The 19,306-nt window shown below is 43.3% G+C and overlaps 1 protein-coding gene across 2 annotated transcripts in view; it reads right to left on the bottom strand.

Annotated features, from left to right (window-relative positions):
• LAMA3 (laminin subunit alpha 3) overlaps positions 1 to 19,306 on the bottom strand; it is a gene marked incomplete at its 5' end in the record, with an annotated part of 254,689 nt that overhangs the window by 220,431 nt on the left and 14,952 nt on the right. For both annotated transcript variants that reach the window (XM_079717942.1, XM_079717943.1), the window contains one exon: positions 14,457 to 14,609. In XM_079717942.1, the coding sequence (XP_079574068.1) occupies positions 14,457 to 14,609 (153 nt within the window). The remainder of the gene's footprint in view (positions 1 to 14,456; positions 14,610 to 19,306) is intronic.

Below are 19,306 nucleotides of genomic sequence, written 5' to 3'. Positions count from 1 at the left end.
TCATCCCACAGCACCTAAGGTCGGCTCTGCAGCCAGACTGCACAGGTGCCAACCCTGTGTCTACTGAGTGCTCACCTGTGACCATCAGTCATAGGGTCAGGAGGCTACATAACATCCCTGAGCTTCTGTTTCCTCTTCTAGGAAATAGGAACCTACCCTACAAGGCTGTAGTGAGGATGAAATGAGTTCATACTTGAAAAGTGCTTAGGGCTTCCCTGGTGGCGCAGTTGTTGAGAGTCCGCCTGCTGATGCAGGGGACGCGGGTTCGTGCCCCGGTCCGGGGGGATCCCACATGCCGTGGAGCGGCTGGGCCCGTGAGCCATGGCCACTGAGCCTGTGCGTCCGGAGCCTGTGCTCCACAACGGGAGAGGCCACAGGAGTGAGAGGCCCGCGTACCGCAAAAAAAAAAAAAAAAAAAAAAAAAGTGCTTAGAACGGTTTCCAGCATAGGAAGGATGTTAGCATTAAATTCACATTATAGCTGCCATAGAACTTAAGGTTCTCAATTCTAAATTATTCATCTTGTGAAGCAAGGTGTTATGACTGTTGCTTCATCTTGTGAAGCAGATGTTGAAGAATTTTCTAAGACTCATAAGTGGATCTACCACAAGGAAAAGGGCAACAGACCTTCTTACCACCTGTTTTTTCTAAATGTTTCAATGAATACTCTAAATGTAAGTGACCAAAAATCCAACTTTTTCATTATGTCTTCAATATGCTCCAAATTGCAAGGGATAAATATTTTACAATCTGTTGCATATGTATGGCTTTTGGTGTACGAGGGACATGTGTACACTGGACAGATATAGTAAGGAACTCTCTGGACACTCATTCATTCATACATTAAACATACATTCACTGAGTTATTTCTGTGTACCAGGCATTCTCTATAGGAAGGAACACAGTACTGTTCCTTATTTCATGGTCATAATTCAGCTGAGCCCTCTCCCTCTCTTCCTCTCTCTCTCTCTCTCACTCTCTCTCTCTCTCTCTCTCTCTCTCTCACACACACACACACACACACACACACACACACACACTTACATTATATGTACTTTCTAAAAATTTACAGTTAGTCACCTCCTCAATAATTCCCCTTCATTCTTTCAGAGGTGACAACTGGGGGGATTTTGGTCACTTTCAACCAGTCAAAAAGCATCCTTCGAAAGTCAGAGTGCTGGTGTCACTCAGAGCCCCAGCGGGAGACGGAGGACCTACTAGAACGAAGTACTTGAGGAGACTTTCATAAAGCAGCTTTCTACGACGGAGTGAGCAGGGGTGACAGCTAAGAGCATCTGAGCGCCGTTCCCACCCTGGACCTGAAGGGCAAGGACAGGAAGCTGACACAGAGCTGTTGCTGTAGGAGCCAAGCGCCTCAGCAGAAGCACTGAGATCCTGCAGTCGGTGGGGGATAGACGCCCCAGCCTCACTCTCCTCCTGCCCTCTGAGCTGAGCACGTGCGTGCACATCCCACTGGCCAGACTCTGCCAGAAGCCCAAGGGCAGGGAGAATATAGATTCTGCCCATGAAGGTCAGCTGCTTCGGGCACTGAGCAGGGCGGAGGGTGGCTGGAGGGAGGGGAGGGAGACCATCCCGGTCACAGGGGGACTCGAGGCTACAGTCTTAGACAATTAGCAAACGCACCTTGACCTGCGTAACCAAGTCTGAGCCAGAGAAGAGACTCATGGTCACAGAAAGGAGAAGCAGACTTTTCAGGGCCAGCATCGATAACGCTGAAGAAAAATGACAGTTCATGGTCTAGAGCAGCGCTACTCAGAGTGTGGTCCGTGGACTGCTTGTGACTCATCCACAGTGAAACAAGGACAGAAACCAAGGGTGAGCACTGAGAAACCTTCATAACAATTGGAAAGGACAAGTTGGCATCTATTGAATCTGATTTTATTAAAGGAGGCTTATATTTTGTGTCTTTAGGCTTTATTTTTCAATTCATTTTTCTAAGAATTTCTTTTTATTGTATTTTACAAAGGTACTGGTCTGTGACAGCTTAGAAATGTTTAAAAAAAAAATGGGTCCCTTGTAACAGACGGTTTGAGGAGCCCTGGTCTAAGCAGTGCTTCTCGAATCTTCATGTGCCCTTGGATTGGGCGGTGGTTTTTGCAGCCTTGGGGAGAGGAGGGGACACACACGGATGGAGGAAGTGACAAGAGAAGGGAGGAGAGCAGAATCTGGGGCTGAGGTGGAGGCTGGCTGGGAGAGTAATAAAAGGAGTTCAAACCATAGCAACCTAGCAACGGGGGCAAGCCGGGAAGCCCGGGCAACTTGTCAAACCCACCTGTCTTAAACACCAGACGCTTCCAGGTCCAGCCCTGCCCAGGCCGCGCAGAGCTGGGGAGATACCCTCGCCCTGAAACACAGGAATTTGCAAAATGGCTGCCCTCTACCCAGTCTCCCTGCCCTGGCCTCCCTCCGCAGTAAGGAGGCTGGGCTCTGCTTTCCTTGTGGTCCACCTGACCTCAGCCAGGCCCTGGGCTCTGCTCTCTCGCACGCTGATGCTACCTGCCCCCTGGCTCTGCCCACCTGCATCCTCTGATAGAGACACCAGCCTGAATTCGTGCTGCTGGGCGCCACCCCCCGCCGATGGTGGTGAAGCAGGACGAGGTCCCGAAGCAGGAGGAGGGCGCTGCATCTCCCCGCCCCTGGTGAGCCCCCTCCATCTCGCTGGAGCTCCTGGGACACCGTGTGCTTAGAACAGGCCATGCGGGGATGGCGAGAGGCTGCTGGGCCAGAGTGATTGCGAGAGGCAGGGGAAAGACCCCAAGGTTCATCCCGGTTATTCCGCAATGTTGAGGAACTGTAAAGGTAAACATGCAATCTCATCGCTCAGGGTGCTTAAAGTATATGGCACAGAGCTCGTCATGCAGGATGTACTGAATCGGGAAATTCCTACACCGCAGGACATTGCCGTTAGTGGTTTGAGAGTTAAAGAGAGGAGTGCAAATAGCACGGGAGCTTGCTGTTGAGTTAGAGAGACAAAGGAGCGAGCATGAAGCATCTCATCTGCAGGCTGCATGCCAAGGAGACCTCGCGAGGAAGAGTGGCAGAAACTTCGGGGTGGGATGGGGGCACGTAAAGCTGGGCCCCTGTGGTCTGGAGGGAGCTGCAGAGGTCCCAGAAGGTAGGATGTCCATGCTGCCCACGTCGTGAGGCCATAGGAGGCTGGGCCAGTGGGTACGGCTGGAGCCAGGCAGGGAGTCTGGTCCCGGTGGAGCCCTAACCCTCCCACCTGGCTCCTTGGGCCACCACTCTGGGGCTGGGAGGGGCGGCCGGGAACATGCACAGCACCCTTCCTGAAGGTGGGCAGGAAAACCAGGAAAAGGTGGTGGTTTGATGTGGTTCTAGTTTTTCTCTAAAGGAAGGAAATGCGATGGAAGAACGGAAAGTGAAAAGCACAGAAACAGGACTAGGGAAAGGAGAGGCTTCAGGAACAAAAGAGTGAAGGAAAATGTTTGGTGGCACAGGAAGGCTCCAGGGCCACCAGCAGAAAGAGGGGCAGAGGCTCTGGTGCGGGCCCTGGAGGACGGCGGGCACAGGAGGGAAGGCGCCGGGGCGAGGGATGCCCCGAGACGTTACATTTAACACAAGCTCTCGTTGGAACCCTTGTGAAGAATTCATGAAATTCAGTTTTTCCTTATATATGCTTGCCATTAATAGTAATAGGAAAGCTGCCATGATTTAAAGCTAAAATAAGCCTGAAATCACGAAAGTTTCACAAGGGAAGAAACAGTTTTCAAGATTAGCTAAAGAATAAAAGAGGCTCTTTTTAAAAAATTTCCATTTACTGGGCATTTCTCTGATTCTGTTGGCATTTGAAGATCTCTAGCAGGCCGACCTCACTGAGGGAGGAAATGGTCAGAAGTTTGTATGTGGGGGATGGAGGGCATCAGGAAAGCTCCAAGTGAGCTTTTCCATCAATACCTCCAATCCCACCGGGAATAACTGTGCCTTTTGCCCTCTCTGTATTGAACTCTTCTTCTTTCCCCAAAAGGAGAGATTTTCCCAATTGTCTTTACTGTCTTTCTAACTCTAAAAGTAATACATGTTCAGTGAAAAAAAGTACAGATATAATAGCTAACATGGACTGAGTTCCCATAGTGCATGAGGCATAATTTTAAGAGCTTTTCTGTATGACCTTATTAATTCCTCACAACAACCCTAAGAGGGTGGTTCTAGATTCATCCCCAAATCTCAGATGAAGAAACTGACCCCGAGACATTAACTAGAGGGCCCAGTGTCACACAGCTGGAAAGTTCTGGAGCCAGATTTGTACCTATGTAACAACCCAGAGCCATGCAGCTGAATCACACTGTAAAAGAGATTCACAGAAGAAAGTAAAAATCAATCATTGCTCCATCCAGAAAAAGCACTCAGCATTTTAGATTCCCTCTTTCCTGACTTTTTGCTTTGCTTATACACACAAAGAAAATGAAATCATACCACGCTATATATACAGCTTACATATAGTTTGCTTTTTTTTCTTCACACTATAGCACGAACATATGTCAGATCAACAAAGACCCCCTCTGTGGCACCCTTCCAATGGTTGCCAGTTAATCCATTCAATGAATCAGTCCCCTTTTACTGGACGTGAGATGGTTTCCCACGTTATATAATTATAAACAATGCTCCCAAGAATATCTTTGCTCAAACATTTTAAGCACTTATTTCATTATTTCCTTAGGATAAATTCCTAGAAGTACTAGTTCCATGGCAAACGTAGATAATAATTTTTTAAGATGCAAACGTTCTGGGAAGACGTAACATCAGTATTGAGCTTCCAGAACTTTACTGTGAATATATTTATAGATCCTTCACTCACTTGGAAGAGATAAGACAGTGTAAGCTTATTGGAAGCCTAGAAAAGGAGAGAAGGAGGGGTGTCAGTGACAATTTCTCTAAGCAATGATAGTACTAGTCTATGTTTGCCTAGTGCTTCACAAGGATCAAAGCACGTTCACCAACACTGTTCACAAGCGTCTCCAGCCATAGCAGGGAGTCCTCCCCACACACACGGGGGAGGGCCTGCCAGGACACTCCAACCCCAGCCTGCCCGGGTTCTATGCCTCAGTCAGTCTCTTCTCCACCCTGACCACCCTGCTGGGGCCAAAGGCTGGCACAGCAGCCTGGATCCTTCCCAAGAAACCAAGTGGTTCTCCTTCTGGTCAATTCCCAGTTCCACAGAACTCAATACCAGTGCCTTGGCATGCCATCTTCCTCCTATCTTCTTAACTGCATGGCCAGTCCTCAAAGAAAGAGGATTAACCTTTTCTAGAAGGTACCAAGGGCTTTGTTTCTGTTTATTTTTCTCTCGGCAGCTTGAGCCGTGATCCAGGGAGTTTTCAAGAAATGAACCCCGGTGCGTGTTTGGCGTCTAGCTCTTTGAGAGACGAATTCGATGGGGGCTGACCCACAGCCGGGGGGCTACCCCCTCTAGTGCCTCTTCCTGGACTGTAGACCTCAGCCTCCCATGGGAGGCCAAACCCTGGTTATCACCTTTCCTGACAAGAAAGATCCCTCTGACCACTCTGCCATGGCCTTAATCCTGGCACACAGCTGAACACCAGAGTCACAATGGTGTGAGACTCAGGGTGACCTGGTAAGAGTCCCAAGAAAGTCACAGTGACCTCTGTTTAGCACTTTATCATATTAACATATATTCATAGAGAGTTTGGGAGAAAATTCCAGTAGAAAAGTATTGCTGCTTTCTAGTACAATTCCTATCCCTGCTTCTGCTTCTTGGTTTTATTTTGTCTGACTACAGCCTACTGAATGTTTTGGAAGGAAACATATTTAACTCATTTTCTGTTATGTCTGTTATACTTGTGGTGCTGGTTATATGGGAACTAGCAAATGTAAATGTAAATAGGGATATTTAAAAAATAGAGCCCAGCTGTTCGTGGTTAGAGCAAGACACATAATCAAATGGGATACTATAAAAAGAATAGTATTGAAATGTTTCTTTCCATTTAATTCATCATGTATTGAGGATGTAGGACCTACCAGGACTTTTTTTTTTTTTTTTTTTTTTTTTGCGGTATGTGGGCCTCTCACTGTTGTGGCCTCTCCTGTTGCAGAGCACAGGGTCCAGACGCGCAGGCTCAGCGGCCATGGCTCACGGGCCCAGCCGCTCCGCGGCATGTGGGATCTTCCCGGACTGGGGCACGAACCCGTGTCCCCTGCACCGGCAGGCGGACTCTCAACTACTGCGCCACCAGGGAAGCCCCCTTCCAGGACTTTTAAGGTCCATGGAGAAAAAGAAGACTATGATACGCTCCTTGACCTTAAAGGAGCTCACGGTGTACCAAGCCTTCGTGACAGAGCGTAGCAACTGCCTCAGAGTAAACAGAAACAGAAGGGAGGGAAGCAAGCAGTCAGGGAAGGTTTCCAGCAGGTGATACCTGAGTTACCTTGGGAAGGAAGTAGCCAGACCAGGTGGTGAGCATGAACAGCACCCAAACAAGGCCACAAAGCAGGAAATGTCATGGAGTGTTTAGGGAATTACCAATAGGTCCCTACTGATGTGACGTAGAGTCTGCGGGAGAAAGTGGCATCTAGAAAAGAGGCTGGTGAAAAGGCAGGAGCTAGACTGTGAGGGGACTTATATGCCATGCCAAGAAACTTGGACTTTATTCTGAAGGTAATGCGGAGCCAACTAGAGGATGTTCATCAGGAAGAAGGACACGTTTAAACCTTTGTTTCGCTCTGGAAGCAGTGAGAAAGATTGACAGGTAGATGCCTGGAAAACAGCCAACCTCAGTCATCTCTACTGTTTCTCAGCTCATCTTTCTGCACCATGAGTGACTGCAGAACTAGGGGAGGGACCTGAGAGCAGAGGCTGGGAGATGGGTTAGAAGGCTGGTGGACTAATCACAGGTAAAGCTGTCAAAGGACCAACTAGGGTAGCATGGTATCGATGAGAGGAGGAACGGGACTCCAGGGTATTAAGAATCAAGACATAATAATTAATCAGCTGGTAAGGAGCCGCAGGAGGGGGAAATGCAGGAATGTGGAAGAGACTCAGTGAGTCGTATGCTGGTGTACTGACTCCTGGAAAGAAGCCTTGATGTGTAACGTTGGTTAATTCCTGTGGTGTAAATGCTCCCACCACGGCTGATGTCAGTGGATACAGAGCTGGGAAGAGATACACAATCTCAGCTTTCACCACAGGTAGGAGCCGCCTGCAGCACACAGAAGAGACTGCCTGGCTGACTAGAAAGCTTGCTTCCCTTCTAGGGCAACAGCTAGACTACGTTTCCTGCCTTCTCTGTAGTTAGTTAGTCTAAGTCTTTGAACCATTGTTTGGAGGGGGTGACCAGGCCAGGATGGGTTACGCTTCAACTATTCATGAATGAGAAATAAACTAGCATTGTGTTTAGCCACTAGCATCAGATCTATGTTTCAATCTTAAGTAACCTTAGGTAATAATCTTATGTAATACATGGAGTCAATGTGAATTCAACTTTATGGCTTGAGGAAATGGGTAGATGGTGGAAAATATATTGAGAAAAAAGAATACATCAATTGAGGAAAAAAATACTGAAAACAACCAACATGGCCAGAGAATACACCGTTTTTAGGTCAGAAACTATTTCCCAGGCATTATTTTCTATAGTAGTGTTTAAAGATCTTGGAATCTATTCACTAACATACATTACCGATGTTGTTTGGGATAGTGATTCAGAGAACTAAGCAAAGTTGACATCTCAGGACTCTATTCTGTTGCTGTGGGTCCACTTAGCTTCTTTGAGTTTTTCACACATAAAAAAAAAATGCCAGGGCTTCCCTGGTGGCGCAGTGGTTGAGAGTCCGCCTGCCGATGCAGGGGACGCGGGTTCGTGCCCCAGTCCAGGAAGATCCCACATGCCGTGGAGCGGCTGGGCCCGTGAGCCATGGCCACTGAGCCTGTGCGTCCGGAGCCTGTGCTCCGCAACAGGAGAGGCCACAAGAGTGAGAGGCCCGCGTACCGCAAAAAAAAAAAAAAAAGAAAGAAAGAAAATGCCAGACTGCCAGATTCTTCCTAATGTGTAAGTTCCTTAAAAAGCACTTCAAAGGTAAATTGCCATTTTTAGGTTATTACAGTAGCATAAAGAATAAAATTGCATCCCTAGTAGCTCAGGAGATTTTATCAGTCCCTATTTTTCTACCCACTAACAAATTATTTGCTTTCAAGGGTTGAGTCTCAAGATTATATGTTCATTAATAGAATATTTATTAATTATAAATTTGCTCTGAATAAGACATGTATCTTGTGTTATTCCTCTAAAATACTTAAATGATGTTGCAAAGAGACCCAAGTATTATAAGTGGAACCAATTATCTAGTTAATTACAGGGCCAATGCTGGTCCACTCCCACCCAGAGATTTGGTCTCATAGCAATATGCTTCCACTGGTACTACATGCCCAGGAAATTCAGACCAACCCTGAGTCATCCTTGGCTCATTCTACATTCACTTGACAAATATTTATTGAGCATCTACTATGTGCTGAACACTATGCAAGATGTTGGGAGCAGAATATCATGTAGTGAACACAAGAAGACATTGTCCCTGGCTTCCTGAAGCTTACAGGCTAGAGAATTCCTAGAAATTCTAGAAATTCTAGAAGACTGAGTCAAATCCAATAGTCATCCACTTTCTGGATTGAACTGTATCCACCCAGGGACCCAACTGAGTCAGACTCTTAATGACTCAGGCAACCCGAGAACCAATTTAATCCCCCAAACCCACACACTCAGGAAGAATCAGAAAGTAGCCCAGGCCTTCCTCCCATCTGAGTCAGAACTGACAAGGGCTACAAAGAATGTTTTGGATTCATCCACCAAAGTCTCATAAAAGTTGAAGAGGACCAGGAAAAAAAAAAAAAAAAAGCTCCTAAAAGGCATCTGAATACTAAATTCACTCTCAGATGCATCTGGACCCTGAGGAGTTCACAATCTATGCTGAGTTCATGAAAAAATAGGTAGACTAATGGGAAATTTCTCTGTGACCTATTTTTTTTCTTTAAAAGTTATAATGCTGTTTCCTTCGTTACTCTTAATCTGAGAGCTTTAGAAACATTTTTCTGGATTTTCTACTTACTGCATTTTAAATAACTTGTTCATAGTATTTGCTTGTGTGGACGCCTAGTGGGGTTTCTGGACCTCAGTCTTGGCCCCTTCCTTCCCTGTCTTAGTTTGGGTCCTCTCTAAAGCCAATTCTGGGGCTTCCCTGGTGGCTCAGTGGTTAAGAATCCGCCTGTCAATGCAGGGGACACAGGTTTGAGCCCTGGTCTGGGGAGATCCCACGTGCCATGGAGCAACTCAGCCCGTGCACCACAACTACTGAAGCCTGTGCACCTAGAGCCCATGCTCTGCAACAAGAGAAGCCACCACAATGAGAAGCCCACGCACCGCAACAAAGAGTAGCCCCCACTCACCACAACTAGAGAAAGCCTGTGCGCAGCAACGAAGACCCAACACAGCCAAAAATAAATATATAAATAACTTTAAAAAGTAAATAAATAAAACCAATTCTGAGATCAAGACTTGGGTACAGGTAGTTGATCTGGGAGTTGATCTCAAGAAGTATAAATGGGGAGAGGGACACAGAGGAGGGAGAAAAGCCAGTGACTGAGGTGTTAACAGGCAGATTCCACCAGAGCCTACTGGGGCTCGGTCCTGGTGGAGACTCTGAAGAACTGTGAAGAAAGCTCCTCGGAATTGTCCCAAGAAGAGGCAGGGAAATGAGGGGATTTTCCACCAACTCCTGTCTCTTCTGGGCTGAGGGTTGCCTTGGGGGCATTAAATCCTGCACTTCACAGCTAGCTACTCTAAACACAGGCTAAGAAAACTCCCAGGGCCTGGAAAGAGCCCTCAGGCAGGAAGCAGGGAGTCAGCTGGAGGCCCTGGAGATGGTGCATGTGTGAACCGGCACAGGAGCTGTGGTCCGGGCTGCATACTCAGAGGTCCCGGAGGGCTGAGGGCAGGGCCTGGCCTCAAAGCCTTTGCCTCTAACGAGGCCCTTTAAAGGACTGTCTTATCTACGGTAAGATAAGATAAGGGGTCTGTGTTATCCAGCCAGGCCCCTTTCCCCAGCAACCCTGCAGAACAGGGCGCAATGGCATCTTTTCATACCTCCAGCCTCTGCAGCAAACATTCATTCCTTTTGCGGTTTTGGGGGGGAGGGGTGTTTGTTTGCTTTGTCTTTGTTTATTTCTACTACTAATAGGTTAAAAACAGTACTCTTGAAGGCATGACAAGTTGTGTAAAAGCCTTAAAATTCTTCTTGAGACCGTTTTCCTGTTGTTCCCTGGAACCCATGAGTCAGGCTTGTTCTGCTGGGGATCCTGTCTCGCCCCTGTGCTGGTCCCCCTCTTCCTTCCCACCTGAGATCCAGCCCCTCCCAACCTCCCGGCCACCTTGACTTCAAGGGACCATGAGAACCCCTGCTTCACCCACATTCACGTGTTTTTCCTTATACCTCACCCTGGGGGAGGAAAAGCAGAGTGAATATAGGGAGTCCACAGAGTAAGATTCGTTCTGATTCTGAAGGAAATCCAGGAGCGTAACTCAAGCCCATTGCTACACCTTCTTATCTCCAAGGGGGAGATGGCCAGAGGTCACGCCCCACCAGGAAGAAACAAATGTCCCTACATTCCAAAAATTCCCCTTTTAAAAACTGGACATCCACATTTTGCTTCAAATGTCAAAATGAACTCATTATACTTGGCCGGACAAGACGAAAGTTTCCAGTAACACATTCTGTTCTTATTCTGTAGCCTGAAACTGATTAGTAATATATAATGTAATGAACTTGAACGGCCCCAGAATATGCCACTGCCCCTGGAGAATTGCAGAACCTTCCTACGTTTGCCACCTTGTAAGGAGGAAAACTGCCCTTCAAGATCAAGTCCTGAAGGCAATGTTGTCACTTGTCAAACTGTGTTGGCCAAGAAAAACAACAATGAAAACCACCAAGCAGTCCAAAACACAACAGAGAAAAGTAACCACCTCGCGACAACGTAAGCTGTCAAACTGACTACAGCACATCAAATTGCAGTTCTCAATAGCTAGAAAAAAAGTGGTTTCGTAATAACAAGTTCATGGCCTATATTTGATTTCCCAACTGTGCATCAAGATTCATACTTCCTTAAGTCAGAAGGAGAAAGACAAATACCACATGATATCACTTATACGTGAATCTAAAATATGACACAAATGAACCTATCTATGAAACAGAAACAGAATCATGGACATAGAGAACAGACTGGTGGTTGCCAGGTGGGAAAGGGTTGGGGGAGGGATGGAGCGGGAGGTTGGGGTTAGCAGATGTAAGCTTTTATATACAGGATGGATAAACAACAAGGTCCTACTGTATAGCACACAGAACTAGCACACAGAACTATATTCAATATCCTATGATAAACCATAGTGGAAAAGAATATTAAAAAAAGAATGTATATATATGTATAACTGAATCACTTTGCTGTACAGCAGTAATTAACACAACATTGTAAATCAACTATACTTCAATTAAAAAATAAATTTAAAGAACTAAGAAAAAGAAAGATTTGCACTTCCTAAATCTAAGGTCTGTAGGTCGCTATTCAATTATGAAATCTAACCTCTCAGTGACACTTTCATGGTTAATTCCAGCAAAAAAGGAGAAAATACAGATCCCACTACTGGGGCATAAAATGATTCTTACAAGATAAAACATGCTTGTTAAAGCACGTGTTGCTCCAACACAAGGAAAAAGAAAGATCCTCAGTTTGACATAATGTATATTGTGTTCCCTGCTTCTAGACTTTTCTAGAGTATTTTCTACAGGATTATATACAGTATTTTCTAGAGGAGCAGAAGTTAGGAGTCAGTCTGTTTTAATAATGAGTGTTTACTAAAGTTCACTTTATTTTATTAAATAAAAACTTACTTAAAAACCACCAGCCTGAAGAGGTTTAGAAACAAAGTAGTCAACTCATTCAAACCTCACGGCAATCCTATGAGTTGAGCACTAGTATCATCTCACTTTATAAATGTGGAAACTGCAAGAGAGAGCAGTGAAGTCTGTGGCTCAGGGTCACATAGAGAGTAAGCAGTGCATCAGGGCATGAACCGGGGTGGGCTGACCCTAGGACCTACACTCTCAGTCACCTACAGAGGAGCATCCCAGCCAGGATGGAGGTGGGTGGGCACAGTCTTCATGAAGATGTTTACCATGGCTCATGTCTGTCAGCAACCAGCAAATTACTAAATTGTTCCTATGCTGGTGTTTTTTTAATTCATCTATCTTAATTAAGGATTTTTTGATACATCAAAAGGGTACTTTTAAAAGGTAGGTTTTTAAAAAAAATAGCCTTAAGGGAAAAAAAGCAAATCCACAAGGCACTGGTATGTTCAGTGAACATCATTTAATGGGTTAAAATTCCCAGCTAACTACAGAAATCCTCAGTTTAAAAAGTGCTATGACAGGTAAATCCTAGTCATTATAGGCAAAATCTCTACTGAATTAATGCTAGAAGGATAAGACTAATTCATAGTTGAAACTGGGGTTATGGAGTCTTTCACACCATGACAGATCTCCCCGAATTATCTCAGATGCAAACTGACAGTGAAAATATTCTCAGGAGAGGCCTGATTTAACAAAACATATGGGCAGAAGAGGTGGAAAACCCTTCTATCACCAAACTGAAGATAGCATGTTCATTGGAAGGAATCTCAGTATCATTCGATTTCCAGTCTGTGGGATGCATTTCCCTTTTGTATTTCTTATGTATCCCAAACACCAAGAACAGTACCTGGAACATAGTAGGTACTCAAGAAATATTTGTTGAAGGAATAGGGTGAAATATATGGGAGGCATTGCCTGGTCTGAAGGAGGAAAAAAGAAGGTGCATTAATTTTCTACTGCTGTTTAACAAATTACCGCAAACTTAGTGGCATAAAACAACACCATTTATTATCTTGTAGTTCTTTATGTCAGGAGTCTGGGCATGATGCAGCCAGGTTCTCTGCCCAGGGTCAAGGCTGCAATCAAGGTAATCACCAAATGCCTGGGAAGACCCACTTCCGAGTTTGCACATGTTGTTAGCAGAATCCATATCCTTAAGGTTGCAGGACTGAGGTTCCTGCTTTTTTTTGCTGGCTGTTGGCTGGGGCCTCTCTCAGTTTCTAGAACCCACTCTTAGGTCCTTGCCATGTGGCCATCACCACAGGCAGCTTTCCCCTTCAAGGTCAGCAGGAAAATTTCTCATGTTTCAAATCTCTTCCTTGGGGTAGGACTCAGTCACTTTTAAGAGCTCCCTTAATTAGGAGAGGTCCCTCAGGATAGTCTCCCTTTTGAGCAGCTGACTTGGGACCTTAAACGTATCTGCAAAATCCCTTCATCTTTGTCATATGATGCCACTTTATCAAGGAAGTGACATCCATCGTATTTCTAGTGCTGTCCACAGTCAAAAGAGAGGGCCATGTACACCAGGAGGGAAGCATTGTGGGGACCATCTTAGCCTACCACAGGAGGACAGGTCTGAGTCAGGTACCCTCGTGGACCAGCTGGCCAAACAAGGACAAAAACTGTGGTAGTCAGTGTCCACAGAGTCAGAATTTCCAGGAAAGAGAATGCTATAAAAACATCTCTGCCATACCCATGTTCATAGTAGCATTATTCACAATAGCATAAGGGTGGAAGCAACCCAAGTGTCCATTGATGGATGAATGGATAAACAAAATGTGATACCCATACAATGGAATATTATTCAGCCTTTAAAAGAAAGGAAATTCTGACACATGCTGCAACATGGATGAACCCTGAAGACATTCTAAGTGAAATAAGCCAGTCACAAAAGGACAAATACGGTATGATTCCACTTATATGAGGTACCAAAGGTAGTCAAATTCATAGAGATAGAAAGTAGAATGGGGAGTTGGTGTTTAATGAGTACAGAGGGCCAGTTCTGCAAGATAAAAAAGAGTTCTGGAGATTGATTTCACAACCATGTGAATCTGTTTAACACTACTGAAGTGTACTCTTAAAAATGGCTAACATGTTAAATTTTATGTTATATGTACTTTACCACAGCCAAAAATAATAATAAAAAATACCTTTGCCAATTATACTACTTACAGCTATTTTTTAACTCATTTAATAGACGGGTATGGGTGTCTGCCTCGTGACAGGCACTGTGCTGGGTGTCAAGGGACACAAATATTAATGTAACAGGTTTCACAGTGATTAGTGAACTGAAACTGAAGTTTGTTTTTAAAATAATCATTATTATATCAGAAATAACCACAGAGGATATATGTATATGTATGACTGATTCACTTTGCTGTACAGCAGAAACTAACACAACATTGTAAATCAACTATACTCCAATAAAAAATTAATTAAAAAAAGAAATAACCACAGAAACAATGATCCAAACTGATTTTTCCTCATTCCAGATGAAATGCCCCAACTCACCTGCCCCAGATCCAAGGTGACGTTGACTTTGTTGTATCGCGTGCCTGAGGAGAGAGGAGGGCTTTGCCACCAAAGTTCAGATCCATCAATTGCGTTGGTGATGGGGTGTGCTTTCCTGGGGTCCTCGGAATTGCAATAGTCACAGAACTGGCCCTGAAATAATAAAGCTCTTGTTTTATTGTCAAGTAGTTTTTTCTTATCAATTTAGTAGAAGAGGTAATTGAAACAAAGACTGTTTTCTATAGCTTAGATAATTCAGCTATTGAATTTCATCATAATGTTTTCTGAAGACAGTAGTAAGGCTTTCTCTTTCTCATTCAGTCTTAAACCATATCACCTGTTTATACCTCTGTTTATCGTGTTTCTAGGATACACATTATATTTATCTTCCATCAGTTAGAGCTATGTTTTTCTTGTCTTGTATGACACTTTAAGAAGAGCCTGCTGGGCCTGGGATGCAATGATGTTCTCCTTCAGCAAATCCTTTTTGCTCTTTACATCCTCCTCTGCAAGTTCTGTGTCAAGCCCTGGGATACAAAGAGGATCCCTGCTCACAGCCCCGGTGGAGGTGATACGCATACAAGTAACCATAAAGGAAGTAGGTTTGGCAAGAGTATAGAGCGCTGGGTCTAAGGCAGGGCAGAAGAGGTGGGATTTCATCTGCCTGTGAGGATGGAGAGGAGGTTGGTGTCAGTGAGCAGTCAACAAGGAAGGTGTTCCAGGTGGAGGAACGAGCACCAGCAAAGGCACAGAGACCAGCTGGTCCATTTGAACAAGAGCATAAGTAATGGAAAACCACACCTGAGGGGTAAGTGGGGGAGATGTGGCTGGGCTGTGGATACCGGAGTGAGAAGTCGGCAGTTAATTTAGTAGGTAAGTGGGAATCCATTTTTACCTGGAGTGGTATTTATTTGATATTCTCATCTCTACTGAATTCTGATTCTACTGATATCATCTCATCTTCTTACTGAATTACTCTTTTTTAGTAGGCAGATTCTCTTGATTCTATTTTGTTTTGTTTTTGTTATGAGTTTTAGCACCATTACCACTCAAAAAGCTGAACATAGGCCTTTCTTATATATTGAATATACTTTTAACTGGTTCAAAGCCTCGTGCTTACCCAGTAGTGGATGTCACATATTGAACTGCTTTGCTCCCCAATTAAATGATCTAAGGGCATAACTACCACATAGGAGAAGGATAGAGAAGCAAACTTAGACCCGCAGCCCCTCCAGAAACGTGCTGTGACAAAAGGGTAACTCTGCCCCAGACAAGCGTCTTGGAAGTTAATTTTTTAATGCTCAAGAATAAATTCAATCCTGGTGTGGAACTAAATGTGTGGCCGAATGTTTTCATCGAGTGTGTTACAGAGGGTTCTTTCATATGTGGTGATATATTATGTACAACTTTATCTTTTGACCCTTCATGAAGATACTTCTGTAACTCAGAAGCAGCACCGTGGGGTATGCAGTCCCATCAGTTCACGAGCCCAGAGTTCACATGTGTCTTGCCTTCCCTATATCACTTCAGCTTAGACTGTCATAGAAGCCCAATAAAGGAATAAACCCCTCAGGGTTTTTCAAAAAACTGTTTGAGTCCTTTCTATAAAATTTTATTATTATAGTAAGTATAATTGATAACTATTTAAGCTAGGACATACTAACATTTATGAGTATTTTGCCCTTTAATGATTTTTATTTTTCCCATTTTCTCCCTAGAAATCATTTTACCAGTTAAGTATTTGGTGAGGGAATTAAATTATTATTTCTTCAAGTTTAGAAGATTTACATGTGATAGAAGCAAATCTCCTCCAAGGATGTGGATGCTTATAATCTACATTCATTTCCATCTCCAGAGTATAGATATGAGGAATGCAGATGTTCCTTTTTTGTTGTTATAGATGAATTAAGGACTCACCATTAGAAATAAAAGTTTAAAATCTCTCAGTGGAAAATAAAGGTGAATACCTTTAAGAACTTGGAGCAAGGAATGAGTTCTTAAACAAGATTCAGAAAGCACTGACCACAAAGGAAGAGACAGATTTGAGTACATTAAAATTAAGAACATTGGGTCCATCAACAGATGAATGGATAAAGATGTGGTATATATATACATATGCACATACACACACACAATGGAATACTACTCAGCCATAAAAAAGAGTGAAATAATGTCATTTGCTGTAACATGGATGGACCTAGAGATTATCATACTAAGTGAAGAAGTCAGACAAAGAAAGACAAATATGATATCACATCGAATCTAAAAAAATGATACAAATGAACTTATTTACAACACAGAAATAGACTCACAGACATAGAAAACAAACTTATGGTTAACAAAGGGGAAGGGGGGAGAGATAAATTGGAAATTTGGGCAGATACACACTACTATATATAAAATAGATAAACAACAAGGACCTACTGTAGAACACAGGAAACTATATTCAATATCTTATAATAACCTATAATGGATAAGAATCTGAAAAAAAAATATATGTGTGTATATATATATATATATATATATATATATATATATAATTGAATCACCTTGCTGTACACCTGAAACATTGTAAATCAACTATATTTCAATTATTTTTAAAAAAGAAATTAATGTTAAACAATAAAATCATTCTCTCCCCCCAAAAATTGATTAATTAATTTAAAAAAATTAAGAACACTGGTTCATCAAAGGCACCTTCAAGAAGTAGAAAGAAAAATTAATAACTGAATGATAGTCACAATACACAGTGGCAGATAATCCCCAATGATGGCTGCCATCAATTCCTTCTCTGTGTGTGTCTGCTGCTTCACCTATCAACAGGTGGAGGCTATTTACCCTGGAGGTTATTGTCTCCCCTTGAATCCAGACTGACTTTATTATTTGCTTTGCTATAGCAGAAGCATCATTCTGGGATTTTCAAGCAGAGGCCTTAAGAGGACTGACAGATTCTACTTCCTTCCTCTTGGAAGACAGCCTCCAGGTAAGAAGTTCAACCACTCCCAATCACCACGCCATGAGAAAGCCCAAGCTAACCAAGTGGAGAGGACATATGGAAGAACACAGGGGCACTCAGCATGTTAGTGAAGCCCTGGACTGTCCAGTCTACCCTAGCCAGCTGCTGACTACAACTCAGTGAGTCTCCCCAGCTGACAACACATGGAGGAGAAGAACCGCCCAGCTGAGCCCAGTCATCCCACACAATTATAAGAAAAACATTGTTTTCATTTTAAACCACTAAGTTTGGGGATGGTTTGTTACACAGGAACCAATAACTGAACAAAGAGCACAAAATCAACAAGGAATTCTCATCAGAAATACATATCAAACTCCTACAAATCAATAAGGAAAGTATAAACAACAGTTCAATAGAAAAAATGAGCAAAAGAAAGAAAACGCATTTTACACAAGAGGAAACACATTTGTCAATAAACATTTGAAGAAATGTTCACCATTACCATCACTAGTGATCAGAGCAGACCACAGTGTAATACTGTTTTTTATACCCAATCAATAGGCCCAAATTTAAAGTCTGAGAATAACAAGAATTGGAAAGGGTGTGATAGGAGTATGAATTGGTGCAAAGACTTTGGGAACTATTTTGGCATTACCTCCTAAAGTTGAAAATTCACATTTCCTATAACCCAAGAATTCTACCCTCGAGCTCACAACCTAAAAAGAAACTTCTGCACAAACTTGATGCATCATGTTTAAGAATATACATGGCAGCACTGTTCACAAAAACAAAAAACAAAATCCTGGGAGTAGCCTAATTACCCAGCCACAGGAGTGTGAATGAATCAACAGAGGTATATTCACACAACAAATGAATACATGAACAATGATGGATAAATGAATATACACAACAACATGCAACAATACAGATGAATCTTAGCAATAGAACATTCAACAATGATATACTTTTTATACAGTTAAGAACAACCAAAATGAAAAGCACTTACTTTTTAGGAATATGCATATAGATGTAATAAAAACTATATAGAAAGGAAAAATTAATAAAGGATTCAGGATGATGGTTACCCCAGATTGAGAGAAAAAGAGAGACAGGAGGTGGGGAAACCATATGGTTAGGCATAAGTTATTGCTAAGGCCCTATTTTGAGTTTTGGTAGCAAGTTCATGGGTGCTTATTATACTATTAAAATTTTTATTTTGGCTGCACTGCACAGCATGAGGAATCTCAGTTCCCCGACCAGGGATCGAACCCGTGCCCCCTGCTGTGGAAGGGTGGAGTCTTAACCGCTGGACCACCAGAGAAGTCCCTTGTTATACTATTTAAAATCCATCCATCCACATACACATTAAGGCATATCATGCAAGGACCAATGAGGAAAGCATGTCTTAAACTGAGGGTCATGAACAATCCATAATCTAATCTAATTCTGCACCTGAGGTCAAATATTTTTTAAATAACCATAAATAAATAAAAGCAAGACAAAAACTGGTAGAAGTCAGAGAAGAGGGGGACAGACAGAGTACAAACAGGATTCTTACATCCTTGTGTTCAGTTATTCATCCATCCAGGCAACAAACCGGTACTGACCATGTACTCTGTACCAGAAGCTATTCCAGACAGAGATGAGAATATTGAAAGATAAACAAGACAAGGGACTCACGCTCTGAATTGTGTCAAAGCTATTATTAGCCTAGTCGTGTGGGAAACAGCAAATGTAATAGAAGGGGCTAGAAGGAAAGGGGACAAAACTGTTCAAATAAACAAAAAAAAGAGAGTTGAGATCCAAGGCTGGAGGTCCCCAGAGGACACGCTAGTGTTTGCCCAGAAGCCCACAGAGTGACCTACCCTCTTTTAGAAAGATGGAAAAAAAAAAT

The sequence above is a fragment of the Hyperoodon ampullatus genome, assembly GCF_949752795.1.
Source record: "Hyperoodon ampullatus genome assembly, chromosome: 13".
NCBI lineage: Eukaryota > Metazoa > Chordata > Mammalia > Artiodactyla > Ziphiidae > Hyperoodon > Hyperoodon ampullatus.
Note: the sequence above shows the minus strand (reverse complement) of the source record. Positions and strands in the feature narration are given on the sequence as shown.